Consider the following 22,780-nt stretch of genomic DNA (forward strand, 5'->3'; position numbering starts at 1 on the left):
TTCGGAGACTCGCCGCGCCTTGACAAATGGACGGGAGAAGCCAACAGACCTGACATACGAACTCTTCATTTTTCATTCTTGTTCTCTTGCGCAACCTCTCCGATTTATGCAGATATATGCAGACCTCCCTATTGAGCACTTGGAGGGTACGATTTAATATCTCTGTGAAAAAGATTTGATTGACTAGCTGTCTTCGACAGGTTCTCTTATTTTAAAATCAATAGATCACAACAGCAAAAACTTATAAAATTTATTATTATTTATTACTAGAGCATCAACTTTAAAATCCCTCTTTCAACAAGGAGTGCTGTTCGGGGGCTTTTCTCTATGTGGAACAAACTTTCGATCAAGTCTGGCATAATGATTTACTCTGAAAGCTTTAATGCATCTATCCTTTACACATATTTTAATCCTCTAATCCTACATATGACTAAACGTGAATTTGCGTTGGATCTTTCTTCATGTAAGGTCGCTGCAGGTGTTCCGCATGTTACTGTCCTGGTTCCATTGATAACCACTTCTGCCACAACGATTCTCGCAAACTCCTTAAATCAATGTTTTACAAAATGGCACATATAACTGCATGCCTATTAAGTGAAAAGCATGAACTTTAACCTCCGGAACACCAGTTGCAATGTTACAACTTTATTCCTTTTCCAAACAAAAAAATCTTACATTATCTTGGTCTGCCTTAAGCGATTCACCTGAAAACTTATACACGGCTTAAAACAAGAGAAGCGAACCGACCCTATCAACTAATTGAACGTCTAGCTGACAAGAGATTCATGACAAAAGTCACATCAAAGCCTATGGGCTTACAGCATTGAAGTGAGGAATTCAACTATAAATAAGTACTATCGTCTTATTTCTTCATCTCTGGGGAAGAAATAGACCTTCTGGGAGACGTTTCGATATGGAACAAGCTATTATTAAGTCTTGCATTAGGGTTTAATCTGGAAGTTGAAGGACATCCTACTTTTAATACACATTTTAATTTTCAAATGTCTGACACTTAAGAGTTTTGGTTGGATTCTCCCTTGTGCATAGGTTCACTAATTTCGTGGTCCGCTTGACAAATTAATATATTACAATTAATTAAGGTTTTTAGTTGAGATAAAAAAGTCAATGGCACGAGCGGGATTCGAACCCACTTGAGCTATCGTGACCTCGATCCACTCGGACACTAACTTCCCATCTCAACCGCACCTTTTGAATTTCCCTCCTTTTTGCCTCCTTTTTCCCACCTTGTGCATAGGTGTACCACTCACTTCCGATATTCCGTTTCATTCTGACAGTACAATTCTCAAATTTATGACACCACCATAACATTATCAAATCCTGATCCTGTCATAGTTCACTGATATGTACGGAGAGCAGTGGTTCGCAAAACGGCAAATACTTCTAAATCCAAAAACTCCAACTTTACCCTCCAGCGCTTCCATCAACATTTACTTGGATTTTGTATATTAATATGGCCCCCAGACTATATTTACTGTACACAACTGATATTCCACGTCAATTCTTAAACGATTAACCTTATCTTCGGCGTTTCCACAACTTTCTGCAACTATACAACACTGTCCGCGCGTTGCAGGCGTTAAATCCTCCTACGTTGGGGCAATTTTTTTTTGCCTTTCCTTAACTTTTGGCAGAGTTTTGCTCTCCGACTTGTAGTTCAGGCTCACGGGCAGGACGACTTTTCCTTCTACTATCTCATATTCACAGCTATCTTACCAATATTTCCGAGCCATTGAATTCTGTCTCTATGGATATCCTACTTGCCCCAATGTCAAGTAAACACACCTGACAGTCCATGTTTTACACACCACCTTTACCTTTGCACCTTGCCTTTCTCGAGTAACATCGATCTTGATTTATCATCTAGAAACCTGTATCACCTGGTCTAATTGACCAAATTACTCGTTTCAATTAATTATTCTGGTTATTTAAGGTTTTGGTTGAGATGAAAAAGTTAGTATCACGAACTGATTTCGAACTCACGACCTTCGGCTCAATACGCCGCTGCTCTAATCACTTGAGCTATCGAGACTTCGATTCATTCGTACACCAACTCCCCATCTCAACATTCAATCTTTCGAATTTTCCCTCTTTTTACCATTTTTCATTGACTTTTTTTCAATCAAGACCTTACATTAAAAGAATAATTAGTTAAAATTAACGTCACGACTGCCGATCAATCCATTAACAATGTCATCGCGTCTTACAATTAGACATTATCTCCTCCTGTTTTGAGTTAGTGCAGATCTGTTTTAGAGCCTTTCTTGCCAAAACATAAGTTTTGGATGAAGTTTAGCACTCGGGCTTGCATTTCATGCTAAAAGACATCCTTCTCTCCTCCTAATATATCATATTTCTCAGCTGCCTCACTGACTAATTTTTTCGAGCCATTGAACGCTCTCTGCGTATTAGCTTATGCATACTGGTTTTCTTCAGGGAGGTGTACTGGCCCCATACTTCTCCTTCCAGAACAGTTAAGGTGCGATATTCCCAAAATATTGTTTTTCCTTCAACTTCATCTAAAGTCCGACAGTGTCTATCGTCGTAGGTATTATCTCGGACCCCTTGGTTTATCTCATACTTCACTGCTACCTGAGTGACCAGTTTTCTCAAATCGTTAAAGGGTCTCTGCTTATTTATCCAACTTGGTGTTCCTCAGGGCAGCGTGAGGGTCACCATACTGTATCAAGTATACACAGCTGACATTACATCTCATACACATATCATCATACTTGTATACCTTCGCAGACGATTCAGCATTTCTGTTCTGTTCTTTTCTATCGAAACCTTCACCATCTCATACTATGGGATCTTGGTGAAAGAAAGGTAAACATTACATGCCAAACAAATCCACCCATATAACCTTAGACATTTTCAGGATTATTAGGCCTCATTATACTTTTATAATGTTTCCGTTTCCTACAGCTCACAAGAGTTAAATGAAAATAACTAATAAAACAATAGAAAATTCTCTCATTATTGGACAAACGATCCAGTTTATCTCTGTCCAGCTGAATACTAAAACTAATATAGACTAGGGGGGCGCGGTAGCCGAGTGGTTAAGGCGTCAGATTCTCGGCTAGTAGATCCCGCGGTCGTGGGTTCGATCCCCACCGTCGCCTCTGGACTTTTTCTGACGCCTAAGGGGACCGGTGGCCGCAATTGAAAGAAATTGACACGGCACNATATATAGACTAAGGAATAGAAGTCTGGAGTTCAATCAAGCATTCAAACAACTTCCTTATTGAAACCGCTCAATCAGCAATTGCTCGAAAAAATCATCCCTTGATTTTATGTTTGAAATTACCACTTAAAATTTTTTTTTGTCTACGAAGTTACTCATCCCACCAAAGTCCACCACCGCGGTGGCCGCGTGGTCAAGCCGTCCGACTCGTATTAATCAGGCTAGTTCTGAGTTCGAATCCCCATAACCCATGAAATTTTAATTAAAAATAATATAGAAAAATGTATTGTAAAGCTGTTCTATCCGTTGTCCGCGACATCCAACGATTATAAATATAAAATGGAGAAGAAAATTGAAATTTCTCAATCATAGTCTATACCTAATATTTTATAAAACATTTTGTACGACTTAAAAAGTTGTTTTTGTGTTGACAATGAAATTTTTTTTACATTGTTACAGAGAATGGACTACCCAGAAGACTGAGAACCGCGTACACCAATACCCAACTCCTGGAGCTGGAGAAGGAATTCCATTTCAACAAGTACCTGTGCAGGCCGAGAAGGATAGAGATCGCCGCCTCCCTGGACCTCACCGAGCGACAGGTACCGCCTCTCAGACTTGCGCAAATTTGATAGCCGCCCCCGCGCTGTCCGGCCACGCCGCCCCCGTTCAACCCACCTCCCACCATCCAGAGAAACTGGAGAGATACCCTCGCCCCCCTGTTCCACCCTTTCGCATACATTTATTGGATTGTGATCCTGGCCAAACAAACCTGGCGACAAAACAGAATACAAATCTATTCTCGAATTCCACCCCGCGGGAGTTGAGAGACGAGAGCTCCTTTGCTTTATACGAAATTTTGATTAGATTTGTTTTTTCTTTTGACATACGTCTTAAACCTTAAAATGATTCAGTAATTTGTCTGATTTTTCTGTCTGTCTGTCTGCTCTCTCAATCTTTCTTGGTCTCCAAAAGATAGAACATATGACAAATATTAAAAAATAATAATTAACCATTCTCTCTCACGCTCTCTCTCTCTCTCTCTCTCTCTCTCTCTCTCTCACTCTCTCTCTTTCTCTCTCTCTTTCTCTCTCTCTTTCTCTCTCTCTTTCTCTCTCTCTTTTTTCTCTGGGAGTGAAATAGTAAACGAATTGTTACAATAAAGAAAAGAGTGAGTGACTTTTTTTTTCGTCTGTTTACAAAATTAAAGCAAGAGATACTAAGGATGTGTACATGGCACTACCTTATTTCCAACTTTTACTGGAAAATAATGGCATACGAAATTTATTAAACTTATATAGTAAAAGTATCAACTTTTACTGGAAATATTTTTACTGAAAGCGTTTAATGACATCTTGGGTACCAGTGTCATAGGAAATATTCAAATTACACAAATTCCATGGAGAAAATTAATACATATAGGTAGATAGCGACCCTGTTCATAAAAGGACGACCCATTTTTAAGAAGACATAATCTGTAAAGAAAATCAATTGACCTGGAGACTCCTTCAGTAAAACACAAGAGCCTTAAATAAACTGAAATTGAGGTCTCTTAATAATTTTATTAACGTGTGGTGATTAGTGACCGTTAATCGATAATTATTCAGAAATCGTGAGATGTGGTCTGGTAAAGTTACAAAACACACCCTTACAATTTTGTTTACTTTCCGTCAAGTAGCCATGAAATTCCATTGCTAAACCAAAAATATTATTCTTCTTTTTATCGTATGTACGTCAAAGCAATAATATATTTTTTATATCATTAGATTTGTTAAAAGTATAATTTAAAAAATTCCACAATAATCTGAATCACGAATTCAGTTCTTACTGTCAAGATTGCGACCTATTTTAAAGTTATTTGGATATAACTATCTTAAGTAATCTTAAATATTTAAATTTTTATGCAGAGACGGTGAAGAAGAGAAATTAGTGTCCCGAGCGGGACTTGAACCCACGACCTTCGACTTTAAGCCCTCGGTTAGCCGCTGTTCTTCTATCGAATCATTTTCTTTTCATTTTTCATCCATTGATGAGTGCCGCGTCAATTTTCATTGCAGCCACCGGTTCCATTAGGGGTCGGAAAAAAATTTCACACATGACCGCGGGATCTACTAGCAGCGGCTTCACCTTGTGAGAATCATGATCGTCCAGATTTCTACAATTTTGTTATTTATCTTAAAATTTAGAATTCTAGCTTAACTCATAGATATTAGAACTTATCTTTGAACTCACAGCTACTATTTAATATATTTGAACTCTTAAAAACTAGCATGATGGATTTTTTAAACAACATTTAATGGATAATTTTAAGGAATTGAGTAGGCATATTATCCAGTAATTTTGTTTGTAGAAATAAAGCTGTAAATTCTTAATTCACATATTTAAGATTTTATGTTTATGAACTTTTTCACCGGAAGTTAACCTTATAACTTTGTCACGATCTCATTTGATAGAGGCATCTCTCTATTTTAAAGTCAACACGTCACGATATTCTAATCGGGTTTTTTCTAATAGAAATGTTCACGCGCACAGTTCGTTTTTTTCCATAAGTTATTAGTTAATTAAGTCGTCCTTTCTACATATTTCAGTAGGGAACTGCACCCTCTCACGTATTACGTTACAACCCTTTTAGCCTAATAGCATCCTATCATAAATATTTTTTTACACTTACTTATAAGTGCTCGAAGCGACTATTTTATTTTCGTGGAAGGTCCACGCGATTCTTATCTTTTATCATCACTGATTTTAATATTAGGAAGATCAACGGAAACAAATCAAAATCATAAAATAGAAATTTACTGTAACTTTGAAATATATTTTATTCCGGCTTTCAGCTTGTAAGTTATCCAATAAAGATTATTGCTATATTTTTCAGTATATAAAGTACTGTTCTCAAACAAAATAATTGTACTAAAAATACGATGGTTTTTGCATAACATGACTATAAAAAAATTAAGTTAGTACTTATTATTCTATTTTTATGGAAACTTATTCCAGAAAAGATTCCCTTTTGAGATGTTTTCGGTTTTCCCCGGTTAACAAAGGTCGCCGAGGAAGGAAGCATTCTTGCTCCCAGTCCCACACTTGCTGTAATTACCGAGATTGTTTCACCCAGATGTGCATCTCTGATGGAGTGGGCAGATGGGCTCACTTCACAGCCACTGCCCATCGCTAGAAGCTGGAGAGAAAAAAAAGAATAGGTGGTTTTTACTCAAGGCAGTTGCCATAAAATTTAAACCTTATCCTACCGAAACAAACGGTTTACTTATGAAAAAAAAATTAAAGATTACAAATTAATTTGAAAATGATGTCCAGAGTAGAAGACACCGTAGAAAAAGAGATAGTGTGAATTGGATTTAATAGCCTTATAGTCATTTCATATCATTTTGGTCTGCATATCCTCGCTTGTTTCCTTTTTCCAATGCAACCTTGAAAAAATAACTTTTATTACTTTAATTTTATTGTGCATTTATAATATGAAGATTACTCGAATAGTGTTTCTGGGTACTATTGTTATTTTCTTAAAATAGTATTTTTGTTTATAATTTATTTTTGCTTTTTTTCAGGTGAAAGTGTGGTTTCAGAATAGGCGAATGAAGCACAAAAGACAGACTTTGAGTAAGCAAAGTGAAGACGGGGATGAAAAGGAGACGGCCAAAGCAAAAGGAGGCGACAAAGGTATCCTGGTTCATGACGATTCGAGCAAAAAGAGCTGCCAGAACTGCGAACTCCCTCCTGGCATGCTTGGCGAACACTTGTCAAGGAATAACAATAATAACTCAACCTACAACAACAACAGCAACGCAAGCAGTGGAGCCAGCAGCGTCACGAGTACGACGAGCTCGTTCGAGAAGCTAGAAGAAGATTCGCGGTCAAACGAAAGCAGGGTGCTGACTTCGCCGGGTCTACTTCAAGGGAAAAGACACAGTGAAGTGGTAGTGAAAACGGAATCGGGCATCACGATGTGCGCGTCGCCTGGAAATAAAAAACTAGGGAAAGAAAATTTGGGAAGTAGGTTAATATCTCCAGATCTTGGGATTAAAGCATTGACGCCGGCGACCACGCCCGGTACCCCTGTCGGTACGACGGATCCTCCTTTTAGAAGGAGCTCACCGACGGCTGCAACAGCGGTAGCGACTGCAACGGCATCCGTTACTGCCATATTGCCAAACATGTCGAATCCTGTGATCGCTCAGGGCAAGAACAGCGCATCTTTTCCTTCTCCTCCTCAACGGATGCAATACAGGCAAACGTACAACCCAAGAGAATACAACCAGAGGGTTTTCGAGTATAGACAGCAAAGCCCTCGGCCGAACGGAATGCACCCACCGCGGCCTAGAAATTTCCAACAATACCCGCCGCAGTACTGTCAGTACAACGGATACAGCCAAGAGTACTATCAAAGAAATTACCAGTACGATCCGGAATATAACAATTACTACCAGAATTATCAAAATTCGTCCGAAATGCATACAACGGCTGAAGGGTACTTCGAGACGTACCAAAACGTGGAATACAGCCCGGGGAAACCACCAGGTGGTTATTACGAGATGAACCACCAAGGAGGCGAGGCGTCTTCGGTACCGCATTACGGCGTCTCATCGCCTGATCCGTTTCCTGCGAACCAGCAGCCTACTGCAGCGGTCATGACTCCGCCCAATTCGGTCAGGACAGATTCCTCGGGCGAGTACTACAATTCAATTCACCACTTTTACCCCGACCAGGCTCCGGCCAACGCGCAGCAACCTTCTGAAAACAGCAACTCTTCGTCGGATTTCAACTTCCTCACCAACTTCGCCAACGATTTCGCACCGGAGTATTACCAGCTCAGCTGAGAGATCTCATAGACGCGGGGCCACCAGTGCAATACTTGTACAGATTGTGATAACCTTTGGATTTCTCTCTCATATTGATTATATAGTTGTGAATAATTTGTGTAAAAAGTTGTTGACTGTAATCTATCGTGTTTAAATTATGTGAATAAACCCTCCCATCTCCTGGTATTTACTACTCCCTCGAAAAAATATTAAATCTTACCAAACGGGACTAATTAGTTTAAATCAATGTTTTTACGATTATCGATGTTATTGATTATTGTTAATTTCTAAATTGTGTTGATTTTTAATTGTTTTCAACAAAAATTGTGTACATAGGTACAATTTTGTACATAAATAAAAAGCTTGGCTAAATTGTTTTAATTTTTATTATTAAAAAAATTGATTGTTATAATATATATTATATGATATAACATAAAAAAAATTAAGAAATATTTTGTATGTTTATTGTCACTGCAAGTATTGTATATAAATATATACTCATTTTAGGGTACGGATAGATTTAAAAAAAAAACACACCTTGTAAGAATATACTTGGCATTAAAACTTAGAGACAATTGCGACCGATTATAGTTTTTAATTACTCTCCCTCCCAAGGAAATTTTTTGAAATCAATATTGAACCTTTTCGACATCAAAAATGGGTTGAAAAAACGGCAAAAAGGAATCTAAATCAGTTTTGGAATACAACAAAAGATAAAATCCCTACTCCTCATCCGGTCTGTAGAAAATTGAGAAAACAGACGAAGCGGAAAGGGAAATGAAACTGCAGTTTAATTGATGTGACAACTCACTGTTGCGGCGACTGTGTGTGGGATGGGACGGGTTTTTTCCCCGTTGTCCATTCAGCCCTTGAGGGTCGGAGGAGCGAGGGTGAATGAGGTTTATGGATAACAACAAGTCGGGAGCATATGTACATGTCATCGTGGACCATTCATCATAACGCACGATGAAGGAATCGTGGCTTGAATCCATTTCGAATTACTCATCATGCTTTTTTTTTTTCAATTTCTTTACAAGAATAAGATAAGAAAAAGTCTGCTTCATTTTGCCAGTTATTTTCTTTAAATTTGAGAAACGAAGAAAACTAAATGTCGGCATATGTCGGTTACGGTAAGTAACAAAATTTCACGAAAATTTTCAAGAAAATAATTATTCAACACTAAATTTAGTTAACTACACTCAAACACAATTAACAAATTAGATAAACTATATATCGTATAGGACAGTAAATAAAAATAGTCATAAAAATAATAACACGCATAATAACAACATATGTTGGAACATCAAACATGTACTGAAATTGTTGCCAATCCGCAAAGCCGTCTCCCTTACCTCTTTTAAAACCCTCCTGTAAAACACCTCATCTTCCAACCGACATAGTCAACAATTGATTAGATCATTTTATTACATCAGAAAGCTTGTTTCCATCTTTATCCAACTTGTAAGTTTACAGTTTAAAATTTATTATGATCTCACATGACAGAATGTTCTTTATTATTACCATTTGCCCTAAATTGTTATTATAGCTATTTTTTTAGATTGTGCAGTATGTGTTTTGCGTCAATTTATTTCATTATATGTTAACGTCAAACTTTCATTAAGTGAAGTGCCAGAATGATAAAAAAGTTTGTGACCTTATTGTTATACCTAGGGGAGTATATTCCTAGAATACAGTATTCTCTCTCTCACTCTGCCTGTCTGTCTGTCCCTCTTCCTCTCACTCTCTCTCTCTCTCTCTCTCTTTCTCTTTCTGTCTCTTTCTCTCTCTCTCTCTTTATCTCTCTCTCTATCTTTATCTCTCTCTCTATCTATCTATCTATCGATTGATCTATCTATCTATCTACCTATTTATCTGTCTATGTATCTATCTGTTTTCTTCCTTAGTTTTTCACTTGGTATATCAACTGTCTGTTCTCCTCACTGTTTCATTCACTCTGTCTCTCTCTCTCTCTCTCTCTCTCTCTCTCTCTCTCTCTCTCTCTATCTATCTCTCTCTCTCTCTCTATCTATCTATCTATCTATCTATCTATCAATCAATCTATCTATCTGTCTATCTATCTATCTATCAATCTATCTATTTATCTGCCGATTATCTATCTGTTTTCTTCCTCAGTTTTTCAGTTGGTATATCAACTGTCTGTCCTCAATGTTACACTCTCTCTCTCTCTCTCTCTCTCTCTCTCTCTCTCTCTCACTCACTCTCCCTCTATCTAACTATCTATGTATCTGTCTATCTATCTACCTGTTTTCTTCTTCAGTTTTTCAGTCGGTATATCAACTGTCTGTCATCCTCATTGTTTCACTCTCTCTCTCTCTCTCTCTCTCTCTCTCTCTCTCTCTCTCTCTCTCTCTCTCTCTTCTATTTGTTGGGCTGTCTTCTTGTCTGTCTGTGATTCAGTTGGTATATAAACTATCTGTCTTCTTCTCTGTTTCTCCGTCTGTGTGAGTTATGTTCACCGTTGAGACATCTTAAGGACAATTATTTATAATCACTAAATTTTCATCGCTAAAGTAAAAGTTAATGGAAACCAAAACCATAGCACGCAATAACTGATTTCACACAAACACAACAACAAAAACACAATCAAACACAAAACGACATTATAAAAGCGGGCAAAAAATGGACCACTTTCACATACATAGAGAAAGAAACGTAAAAATTAATTATATTTACCGAGGCAGAAAAAAAGAACTTGAAACAACAACCAACTTATCAAAAATGGGGGAGATAAGCCAGAACAGAAAGAAGGAAAAATAAAAGATACAAAGAACATGTGAAATAGTTAAGGAAATATGTCACTACGTGACGCACCTCACATAAACCGATAACATTAAATAATGCATACTTTCATGAAACTACAAAACACTTACTTAAAAATTATCTTTCTTGAAAACTTGGAAATTTAAAATTTAAAAAAAAGAAGAAAATATAGGCTCAATAACCTCACAGATCACACGTAGGAATCGCAAAAGATTTAAACAAACCTGAAACATTGGTCGTGACAGTTTGAAAATAAGAATAAAAATTAACAAATTTGTAATCAATTTTACGTCAATATGTTTAATGGTTTGATCCTTGTACGAGTTGGCAAAGATTTTAAGGATGCAAAGACGTTTGTGTTGAACTTTATAATAATGACTAATTGAATATGTTAAATGGTATTGCGTTTTACTTCACATAAGCTCACTCTTGAACAAACAAAATTATTATTAAATGGCCTATTACCCTCCCCCCGGATATAGCTGAGCCGTCAATTTGTTTGATAATGGTGTCCACTCCGGATGACCCTCTTCCTCCCCCGGCAGCCTAAAATCCACCCTCTTAGGACAAGGCCTCCCCCGACTCCGATCAATCAGACAACTTGGCCCCGGCTTAATTTTTGATGTCCGAGTCACCCCAGGGGATTATTTCAATTTGTTTGATTAATGACCGTAGCTTCCCGCCAAGTATATTGCGAAGGCCGCAAAACCGATATTGCCTACACCATGTGTCCCTTCCCTTCCTACCCATCTTGACATATTTTACAACAGAAACTCATCGTATTAAATACATATATATTGTAAATTCTAATTGTACCGTAAAAACATTTGATTTATTCACAGGCGTTTGCTCACCGCCGGCGTCTGTACATCCAACGATTGAATAACGGTGGAATTTAATGACATAATAATGGCCGCAATTAAACCGAAGATTAGTCGTAAACAACATAATTTCACAGAGGGCGGTGGTGTAATTGCGTACCTGCCCTACGCTGCAACCCCAACTCCCACAGGTCCAATTTTAAACGCATTAAAACTTTTGAGGGACCGATCCTCTCTCCTCAAGGCGAAGATAGTAACAAAAACGGTTTTAAAACAGCAATGACAAAGCAATTCCATTTATTCATTTTAAACAGAGAACCACTATAAATTACAGATCATGTTTTAGTTGTGTTTCATTAAATTACGCCTTTTGTTGCGTCGTTCCTTCTTCTTCAGTTCGATCATGTCGTCGATCTCTTCCTTTGTGAAAGACGTCCTGGCCTTAAGAGGCATCAAAGGGAACGGGCCAAACTTCTCCAAGTTCCAGTCCTTATACTGATGTAACCATCCGTACTGAAAAAAGAAATATAATAGGATCATGAAAAATGTGTAGGTGGCAAGTCTTTGATAGCTCATATCCGGAAAAAAAACGTTAATATAGAGACAAACTTCTGTATGTTCAACGAATAAATAAGACAAATTCATTCTTCAATTCAAACTTAGATGTGTTAGTTAGTTGGATCTGAAGAACAATATTTTATAACATTTTTAAAAAGTTGATGCTTTCTGTATAAAATCATAGAAATAAAACAACCTGAATCTCGTTGAAAACATAACAAATATACGTAATAATAGTTTGGCGACTAGAAGGTTTTGTTGTGAGATCTAAACGACATTTCGAACCAGTGTAGATGACACTTTCACGAAACCTTGGGGGTTGTAGTTGTTGTTTAGCGACAGAGTATGATAAACTTTAATGAATAGCTCTATTTGAGTTATTTGTGGTCCCTCTACCAACAGAAGGGAGGACTTATGCACAAGCTGTAATTTTGAAATATCTAGACGTTATCTTTGACCTAAATAAAATCACACAGGGACGCGTAAATTGCAATAGGTGTATGTACAAGTAAATTTCTTTTGGGAAACCAGAGAGCTAGTCCAAAAATGTCCTTATTGTTACCTAAGCCAGTCAGGATTCTCAGTACTGATCAGAAACTAGCATGCCTTGTCATTACTTAGGAACTGCTGTCCCGAAGTCCTTTTGATTATCCTTCACTGCATATTGTTCATCGAGGGAGAGGCTAGTGTCACATTTCAAATACTGATTCAGGGACAGGTTGCTATACGTGTTTATAAATAATCGGTTAAAGCTTGGGGAGGAACTTCAGGCAGTTAAAGTTCTAAGGAGCCTGTTGACGAAAAAATTGCGATTTGATACAAACATTTCTAATTAACACAAGATAGAGAAGCTTGGGCAAAAAGGATTCAAGTCAAAGCCGACTGACTATAACTGGTCTTCAAATGGCACTAATATCGAGTATGGGACAAGAGCTTGAATTTATAGAAATAAACCAAAACGAAAGTCCAAATAAGTCTTGGGCATTGTGCCAGTCTTTCAGGCGGAGACTGTGGCTTTTGTCAAGAAGAAGAAGAACATGTCTTCTGTTGGTGCGAAAGCTTATCCAGGCTGTGATTCCTAGGAGAGGTAAAGCCTAGGCCTGGAGGATAAACATAGTCGTTAACAAAGCTTTGGGATCTGATAAAAAGTCTTAAGCCTAACGATACTAGATAATTATTTTAATTAATTATTCTTTTTATGTAAATTCTTGGTTAAGATAAAAAAGTCCGTGTCACAAGTGGGATTCGAACGTACGACCTTTGGCTAAATACGCCGTTGCACTACCACTTGAGCTATCGTGACCTCGATCCACTCGGACACCAACTTCCAATCTCAACCGCACCTTTTGAATTTTCCCTCCTTTTTGCTATTTTTTTCCGTGGCCATTTGTCGTCGAGAATCCAACCCGATTACACGACATTTGAAAAGTGGCAAAAAGGAGGGAAAATTCAAAAGGTGCGGTTGAGATGGGAAGTTGGTGTCCGAGTGGATCGAGGTCACGATAGCTCAAGTGGGAGAGCAGAGGCGTATCAAGCCGAAGATCGTGGGTTCGAATCCCGCTCGTCCCATTGACTTTTTTATCTCAACTAAAAACCTTAATTAATTGTAATATTAATTGGTCAAGCGGACCACGAAATTAGTGAATTCTAGATAATAATGTTGATCGCACAGTAGACCAATATTGGTCGCGGTGCGTAAGGTCTTAAAGAGGTTGCCTTCTTTTAACGATAGTGATGGTTAGTGAGTAAGTGATTTAAATAACTATATTGAGTATTAAAATTAAATAAACAATCTTTAACATGGACACTAGAAGTTATTGGTATGAGATCAAGACAGCATATCGATTAGGAGACGTATACTCAACAACAAAAATAATATAAATATTAATTACTAACAGCGTATTGAACTGTATTAAGAAATTATATTGCGAACTAAAGTTTAATAAATAAATATTATTAGAAAACTTGACGGCTATAAGGTATTGCTTTTTAAAACGCCACATTCTCGACACCCTAGGCGAAAAAAGGATTTGTTCATTAATATTGTTTATACATATTATATACTGTGTACTATGTGTAACAAAACGTAATATTATACACGGTATTAAACTGTATTAAAAAACTATACTTTGTTTAAAGTTTAATAAACCATCTTATAGCTAGAAATTATTGGTGTGGTATCTAGGCAGCATTTCGATCAAGGAAGCATTTGCTCAACGAACTTAAAAGGTTGTAATTGTTGGTTAGTGAACAGTAAATACATGTGTAATAAACTGCATACCCTGGATCGTAAATGGATAAAATGTCAGGGATATGCGGACGACATAGTCCTGACTGCTAGGTGAAAATTGGAGGAAACTCTCTGTGACATAATCCAAGAGGGACTAAAAATCACAGAAGAATGGTGTAAAGCCGCTGATTTTGACCATAGTCGCTTTTACACGGAAAAGAAAACTAGATCACATGAGGCAAATAACACTCAATAACACTGTGATAGAGATCAAAAAAGAAGTCAATATCTGGGCATCACGTTAGATAAAACACTAACATTTAAGAAGCACAGCGGCTCTACCATCACGAAGGCGACTCGAGCTTTGGTGGTGTGCAGAAGAATAGCAGGAAGGAACTGGGGATGTAGACCGGAAACCCTGTTTTGGATGTACACCATGATAGTAAGACCCATACTTACATACGGAGCTGAAGCCTGACAAAGCAGAACAAGCAACTAAAAGAAAAGAACTCACAAAAATACAGAGACTTGCATACATCTGCATAACGGGAGCAATGAGAACATGTCCCACAGTTAGTATGGAAAAAGTATTGGGATTAATCTCCCTACACCACATGGTAACGAGGACAGCACAGAAAACTATCATTAGTATTATCAAAGAGAAACCTCCAACAGGAATAAAACTAAAATAGAGAGATAGGAACAAAATAATGAAAGACCATCCGATACTCATGGCTCCAACAGACGACATGAACAGGATGTTTGAATTTAATCAAAACTTCCAAATAAATCTAGGTACCAAAAAAGAATGGGAACAAGAGGGAAACACCCCTTTAAGAATGGCACCATCCTTTGGTACGCAGATGGATCTAGAACACAAGAAGGTACAGTGGTTGGAGTATTCCGTCCTGGAACCAAATACTCAGAACCCATGGGAAAATACACCAGTATCTTCCAAGCTGAGATTTAGGCAATCGAGAGATGTATCCAACTCAACTTGAATAAAGGATACAAAAACAAGAACATGGCTATCATGTCAGGTTGCCAAGCAACCATCAAAGCACTAAGCCCAGATATCATTAGTCCAAAGATGGTGTTGAACTGCAAAACCAAATTAAATATTTTAGGTACGCAGAACAAAGTCTGCTGGGTCCCAGGATACATGGGAGTCGAAGGCAACGAGAAAGCGGACGCGCTTTGCAAGGAAAGGAGCTGCTACACCGCTGAAAGGACCCGAACCTTTCTGTGGCATAGGAACCCACCCTATCAATGAGTATCTCAGACAGAAGGACAAAAAGAAAATGAAAGAACAATGAAATTCGCTCATGGGACACAGGCAATCCAAGATTCTCCTAACAAATTTCGGAAGAAAAGAAATTACAGAAAGTGTCAAAGGAAGCAGGAATAAACTGCGAATCCTACTAGGATTCTTTACAGGACACTGCAAGCTAAATGGACACTTAAAGCAGATTGGAATAAACCAAGACGGCACATGCAGATTCTGCAAAGAGGAGACACCCACACATCTACTAACAAACTGCGGTGCCACACTTGCCCGCAGGAGGGTGCTTTGGGATGTCCAATGGGACCGTAGAGATTCAACCACTGAAACCGGGCCTGCTAATCAAATTTTTTGATGAAATAGGCGTCACCGGTGTGCTTTAGGCAGAGAACGGAGGATACAATAGCTCGTAAAGAGCGCAGTATATTACACCCCGAATATTACATCTACATCTACATCTAGTAAACTGCATTAAATAACTATATTGTGCATTCAAGTGTTAGAAAATGAAATAGGTCATGGAAAGTTGTATCATTAAACGTTGATAAAAGAAAAAAAATATTCCCATCTTATTAAACTACCTTAATTGGTAACTTACCGACTTAGAAGGTGTAGGTGTGAGATGTAGGCAGCACTAAACAACTAAGGAGGTTCTAATTGTTGGTTAGTGACAGAGTAAACTAAACTGAATAAAAAACTAAACGCCTGTTGCAGGTTGTAAAAATTAAAAATACATTTAATATGTTGCTTAACAACAGAGTATTAAAATGTAGTGTATTCAATTACTATACTGCATATTGATGTATACTAGACAATATTGGTGAGCGAGCGACAAGAAATTTGAGATTTAACTTATTTCGATTTAGTCAGCGCTTTCTCAAGAACAGGGGTCTGTATAATAGCTTTGGTTGGTTAATAACAAACTTATTAAGTAACTATATTGTGCATTAAAGTGTAATAAAAACTTTAACAAGCATAGGGCTCAGGATCTTGTCTTGGGAAATACCTTCTTTATTGAACGGAGAAATAGGCTGGATTATGTACGGCAATTGTGAGGTAAAAGTATTTTATGCTTAGTATAATTATGCTTTGGTATACCTCGTGGTTTGTCGTGTCGGGAAATGGGCAGGGGTCTTGAAGTACAATAATTTCCTCGGAGCTCTCTTCGTTTTCCCTTTTCAATTCCAGACTTTCCCGCCTATTCGCCCGTTCCGCTTTCAATTCTAGCATCTTCGTATTCACGTCTCTGCAATGAAATTATTTTAACAAAACGATTTACAACGCGTAACACGTAAGTTACAGACTCTCCGACGCAATCTACTCACATGATTTCCTTCGTGATCCATCCCCATTTCTCGACCCAATAATAGCGGGAATCCGCCTCTTTTTCGCAGGCCTTTCGGAAATTTTCATTTCCCGCGAATGTCATCAGTTTCCAGTCGGTGACTCCCATCGTGGATGGTTTTTAATAATCAATTAATTCACAAATAGAAGAACCAGAAAGGCGTAAAAACGGAATGCTTAGAATATAAAAAAAATACAAATCTTGCACTTGCTACATGTCTTTTACAAATGTGTTTAATTATTAATAAAAATCATATTATTATTTACTTCTTGTTATATAGTTACACACAAAATGGTAAGCTCAAAGAAACAACATAGATCATAAAAAATTCGATTTTTTCTGTTTTCAATGGAACAGGAAATTGACAAGAATTGGAAAAATGCGAACAGAGTTTAAACTATATACAGTCATTCATCACTTAAAACCATATGGTAGACTGCATTAACACGAGGCAATATTTGAAAATGTGAAAAAAATTCAAAATTTTTAAAATATGTTCAGTTTGTATTTACATGATCCAATAGTTATAATAAATCATAGTTTATTTAGAAAATACTATGGTTTGAAAAAGCATTCATAATAATTATTGAAAAGAGAGCTGATTTGTTAAATAAAACAAAAGTATATAAACCTGATACTTTTTTATGGTTTATGGAAATCTCAAAGATGGGAAATTGTAAGGACATGGGCATAAACGGGCAAAACCTTGAGCACTACATGGCCTTCGGCTACACAACACGTTTCAAGCCGAACTGCTAGCCTAGAAACATGTACACATAAAATAAATAATAAAAATCTTAATACCTATTAATAACAATAGTTTTTGATAGCTTGGCAGCTTTAAAGACTCTCTATGTCTACGGTGTGAACAAAAAACTGAAACTCCCTAAAAATCTAGCCAGAGCCTAATGTTATTGTGGATACTAGATCATGATTTTCAGGCACCAAGGTAGCTATATTTGTCTTTTTTTAAAGTAGGCACAAATCTATTGCTTAGCATAAACTATAGTTACAGTTATTAAAGGACTGGAATCTAGGGTTACCTAAAGAACACAATAAATACTGTGAGCGAACAGGCAAAAACAAGCAAAAAGACTGGTAGCAAAATCAACCCAAATGGGGAAAGAGTGATCCCTACTTAACAAGGAATAAAAAACTGGTATATTTACAGGATATGGTCGAGCCAAGTCTCTCCCTAAAACAATGAGACAATTAACAGATGACCAAATGGTTATGTGTAAAATAGACACAAAAGAACAGACCAGCCCAGAAATAACTAGCAAAAGGCTATGTTACTGGGAAAGCCGTTCTTGAGCACTAAAGATTTTGTCACCATAGTTCGGTAAATCTTCCAAGATTGCCACAGAACGGCACAATTAAACAAAATTCTAAGAGCTAACGGAAATCCCTTTGACTCCCAATGGAAAAAAATACAAACGGCTCTTATCACTATTAAAAAAACTGTAACCCAACACTGAAGATGGTGAAAAGAGAAAACGCCTACGACAGACTAAAATGACCGGAAACAACCAAGGATCAGGGTTATCATCATATAGACATTTAGAAAAATGTCATTTCATAAAGGTAAGAATGCTTTTTGTGCCTTATAACTGCACATATGAATCCAACAATGCCATCGTGTGGAAATCATCGCATCGTTCCTTAAAAAAAAAAATGCTCCTCGGGGGTCTTTCTCAATGTCGGACAAGCTTTCAATCGAGTCTAGCACCTCGGTTTGCTCTGGAAAACTCACGGGTTATCCTACCGTCTACCACTTCCTAATTCTTAACTCCTATCTGGCACTTTAGAGAATGGGTCGGATCCTCACACTCTCCGTTGTACAGGGTGGAAGCGGGCGTCACTCAGGGTATCGTCTTCGGCCTACAATTACTATATACTCAATATGTACTGCTCCCTTTCCATCCCGACACCACAATCCTAACATAAGTAGATGATAATGCCATTTTAATTTCTAACCCTGACCACGCCATAGCTCACCTCCAGACACACCTATTTGCATTGAGCAAAGGGTAAAAATTGATGAATTATACTATTATCACATTTTTCTATTCTAGTTTTATGTTTCAACTGCGCCATCTATAACGACCTAAATGTCCGGCGAGTGAGTAAATGATGATTTCTGATTTAGGGGTGGACTGGACAGCTTCTCCATTCCATGACTTTTCGTTTTTCTTTTTTATATTATCTCTCTATATATATTACCTATGTAACTTATTGCGTTTCACGTAGATTGTGCTCATTTATTCAAAAAATTAACTTATCAAGCGGGCTTGAAATATATCAGGCTTAAGGAAACATGAAGGATTTACAATTTTTTAGTAAGAAGAGAATACCGATATTGTTATGCCTAAACGGCGCTCCCCTTGGAATATTTTTATATAGTAATAAGCATCTAAGGGATTCCTTTTCTCCCTCTTTGGAGGGTTGAAAAAAAAAGTTTTTACTCATTGTGTCCGCTATTACACGAGATGATATAAAGGCCTTATCAAAATTGGCCCTTTCGACTCCATTTACGATGGCCTGCTGAAAGCGATGACGCCGCTGCTGAATTGATTAGCACGTCACTGTCGGGAGTATTCAACCTCGGGTGTAACCATGGCGACCATAAGTTCTATTTCTCGAATCTTCGTAGGATCCCTCGTCAAGTTCGCACCGATCCTCGGAGAACTTCGTGTCGCTGCGGAGGGTGGCCGGCCGGCTTTGACTTAGCATCGCACAATTTTATCGACTGATCGATGAGACAGCCATTATGTAAATGATAAAAGGGGGGTGGCTCGAAGAGATGGAGAGAGTGAGATGGAAATAGAGGGATTTTTTTCCCCTTTATACATATAGCGGTTCACCCCCTCCGACCCCCGGACGTCTATCGCTCTCTTTCCTCGCACCGGTGCTTTCCTTCTTCGCTGAAGGGATTTATTATGTATCGGGCCGAATCTCTCCTTCTCCCTCTCACCTTCTCACTCCATATATCCGGCCCTGTTTACGCATATTCTTACTGTTTTGTTGCCCGGCCTTTTGCTCTGTTTCGACCGGGTGGATTTATGAGAATTGGGGGTTGGGAGAGTTCATTTGAATTTTCAAAGGGCCTATTTCACTGGCGACACATAAACGCTTATTTAAATTTTTACCCCACATCGTAAATCCAATATACTGCAAAATATCCAAATATTCACTATTTACTCTGGGAAACTAATAGCACCACTGATACAAAATATAACGAATACGGTGTATAAAAATGATATTTAACATAAAAATTAGTGATTTTTTTAAATATTTTATAAAAAGTAGAATTATCTTTTAAAACATGATTTCTTCAAACAACCGTTCCAAAATACTCGGTCGTCCTTAAAAGGACAACGAGAATCTTTAGCGTCCATACCTGGCTCATGCCCTCACCGGACGTTTTGATTCTCAAGATGAGAGATGACGCACCTCCGCTCACGACTGAAGTGTGTTGCGTTGTAGAAATTATAGAAATGATGAATGATGGAGTGAGTTCGGTGTTCAATCATTTTTTAAAAAGATAGTTCCTACACACAGAAAGACGAATCTCACTCCCCGCTTGCCCATTCCGAGTGGTCGGGTCTGCGTAGAGCATCAGACCGTACACCGCGGGTAAAGGGCTACCCAAGGTGGCTGAAATGCATCAGCCTGGTCTCCCACTCATTCCCTAGATAGAGAAGGTCCGTTATCTCCCAGAGTATTGGCATTCATCCAGAGTAAGAACTTCGGGATCCGCTCCGGCCGCGGTTTTTTTTAAAGCGGAATTACTAATCACCCAATAGAGGAGACTGCCTTCGGTAAAGTACGCCATTCATGTAGGCACCACCGACCAGTATCCGTTCCCATCCTCCATTTCTCACGCATTCGAGGGACTCCGTCAGCGTAGTCTGAGCGTCCTCAACGACGGTCCGATCCTTCGTATCCCGTGCGGCCGGGGTGCAAGAAAGGTCATACGCAAAGGCGGAGGTGGATGGCCACCGGTTTTTTCTAACAACCATCTTTCAATAGGTTAATCATCCCACGTATTTTAAGAGTACATAGACATCCCCTAAGGATGATTGCGAAAAATATTGGACACCGCACTGCCATCTATGCGAAATTATTACGTTTTTCCATTCAACCAACTAGATGTATGGAAATAAATAACCTGACTGAGCAAGATTCTATATGGTCGGCGTGGCAGGAGTTTGAATCCGTGAAGACTTTTCCTTGGTCCGAGAAGCCCAGTGCAACCCGTTGGGTGTAGTGGTAGCCTGTCCCCGGGTTGAATCCGTTGTAGAGAATAGATTTAGTTTAAACAGCTCATTAATGTGCATGGAGAAGCCGGAGAATTGCCCCTCGATCATAGGAGATTAAGGCTTGATTTGAACTTTGCAGTGAAAATTCTCTCATGCCCTTCCCATCCTTCAGTTTCCCTTTTTCCAAGCGGAAACTCCATTCCGTTTGAAAATACTCTATGTTGTCAACGAAAACACTTTCCATCTAGAGAGGCTGCTCATTTCCAATTAATAAATGCTGCTATCCCCCTCTCTATAAAATCGGAGTTTCATCCAAACCACCCTGGCTGCTTCCGAAGCATAATTTATACTTAGACCTTACTAAATTTTTAAAGCAGAATACTCCCCCCTACATGTATAGTCAGAATTTTATAAAACAATAAATACCTTTTTGAATGCAACACTGTTTTACAGATGGCTCAAAAAATGATGTAGGGGCAGGTGCTGCTTTCTTCATTTGTAAAAATAATGCGCAGTGTATGTTTACCCTACAACATATACGTGGCAGCTATACTGCTGAGCAAAGAGCTAACTATATTAGTCCCCTCCAGGTAAACGATAGTCTTCTGTACTGATTCTTTGTCGGCGCTATTGGCAGACAAAAACAACTTTTCAGTACATCCAGTAATATAAGACATCCTATTTGCCATTGAATTACTGCAAAATCAGGGAAATAGTGTAGTATACATGTGGATTCCTGGAAACTGCGGAATATTTGGTAATGAGAAAGTGGACCATTTGGCAAAGCAGGCTGTCCTCAATGGAGATAAAATTACAAAAAAAACAAAATCCGATGTGACGGCTTGGCATAAAAGAAAGTCTTTGCAGCAGTAAATAAGTAAGTAAGTAAGCAGTAAGTCTTTGCAAAAGGAATGGGAAACGACTTCTAATGTCAAATTTAGGGAGGTAAAAGACTGTGTAAAACCTTGGGCCTCATCTCATAGAGGTTCCAGGCAAGAAGTATCCAAGCAGTAGCAAAATAAGATACTCCGTTTTGTGATGTTTGTACAGAAAGGATAACAGTTAAACACATTTTGACAAATTGGAAAAAAATATGAAAGAGAAAGACATCCGCTGGAAATTTCCACCAAATGGACAAACTACTAACTTTCCTGGCAACTAAACTAATTTCTGAAATATGAAGATAAAATTATAATTTAATACAAAAGAATATTCATTTTATGCATTAATCTGTATTTTACTCAAAGGTTGGTAGATGTCTTAAAATGCGGTTTGAGTGTCCATCGGGTGGTGGTGCCATGGGCGGGGTGTGTGCCCCTGGGATCCATGTGTCATTATGAGGCCCAGATTGAGGAGGTGTGTGGACGACCCCATTCACATCCACACACCTTTGAACGATCTGTACTAAATAAAGTCTAATATGAAGGGTGTCCTGGGGGCAAGTGATACTGCCGGGGCTTCCGCTGTCGGGTGTTCCTGGTC

At 38.3% G+C, this 22,780-nt stretch overlaps 2 protein-coding genes across 2 annotated transcripts in view; one reads left to right on the forward strand and one right to left on the reverse strand.

Moving 5' to 3' along the window:
- LOC106661548 (homeotic protein proboscipedia) overlaps positions 1 to 8,349 on the forward strand; it is a 108,991-nt gene extending 100,642 nt beyond the window's left edge. The window contains exons 3-4 of the mRNA XM_014385036.2: positions 3,662 to 3,804; positions 6,769 to 8,349. Of these exons, the coding sequence (XP_014240522.1) occupies positions 3,662 to 3,804; positions 6,769 to 8,037 (1,412 nt within the window). The 3' untranslated portion in view covers positions 8,038 to 8,349. The remainder of the gene's footprint in view (positions 1 to 3,661; positions 3,805 to 6,768) is intronic.
- Positions 8,350 to 11,901: 3,552 nt separating this feature from the next.
- Positions 11,902 to 17,436, reverse strand: LOC106661328. Its single transcript, XM_014384628.1, has 3 exons — positions 17,017 to 17,436; positions 16,790 to 16,937; positions 11,902 to 12,134 (listed from the first exon to the last, which is right to left on the reverse strand). The coding sequence occupies exons 1-3, from the start codon at positions 17,142 to 17,144 to the stop codon at positions 11,964 to 11,966; spliced, it is 447 nt and encodes a 148-aa protein (XP_014240114.1). The 5' UTR covers positions 17,145 to 17,436; the 3' UTR covers positions 11,902 to 11,963.
- Between the last annotated feature and the right edge of the window lie 5,344 nt (positions 17,437 to 22,780).

The sequence above is a fragment of the Cimex lectularius genome, unplaced genomic scaffold, assembly GCF_000648675.2.
Source record: "Cimex lectularius strain Harlan isolate CLEC.00 unplaced genomic scaffold, Clec_2.1 scaffold166, whole genome shotgun sequence".
NCBI classification, from domain to species: Eukaryota; Metazoa; Arthropoda; class Insecta; order Hemiptera; family Cimicidae; genus Cimex; species Cimex lectularius.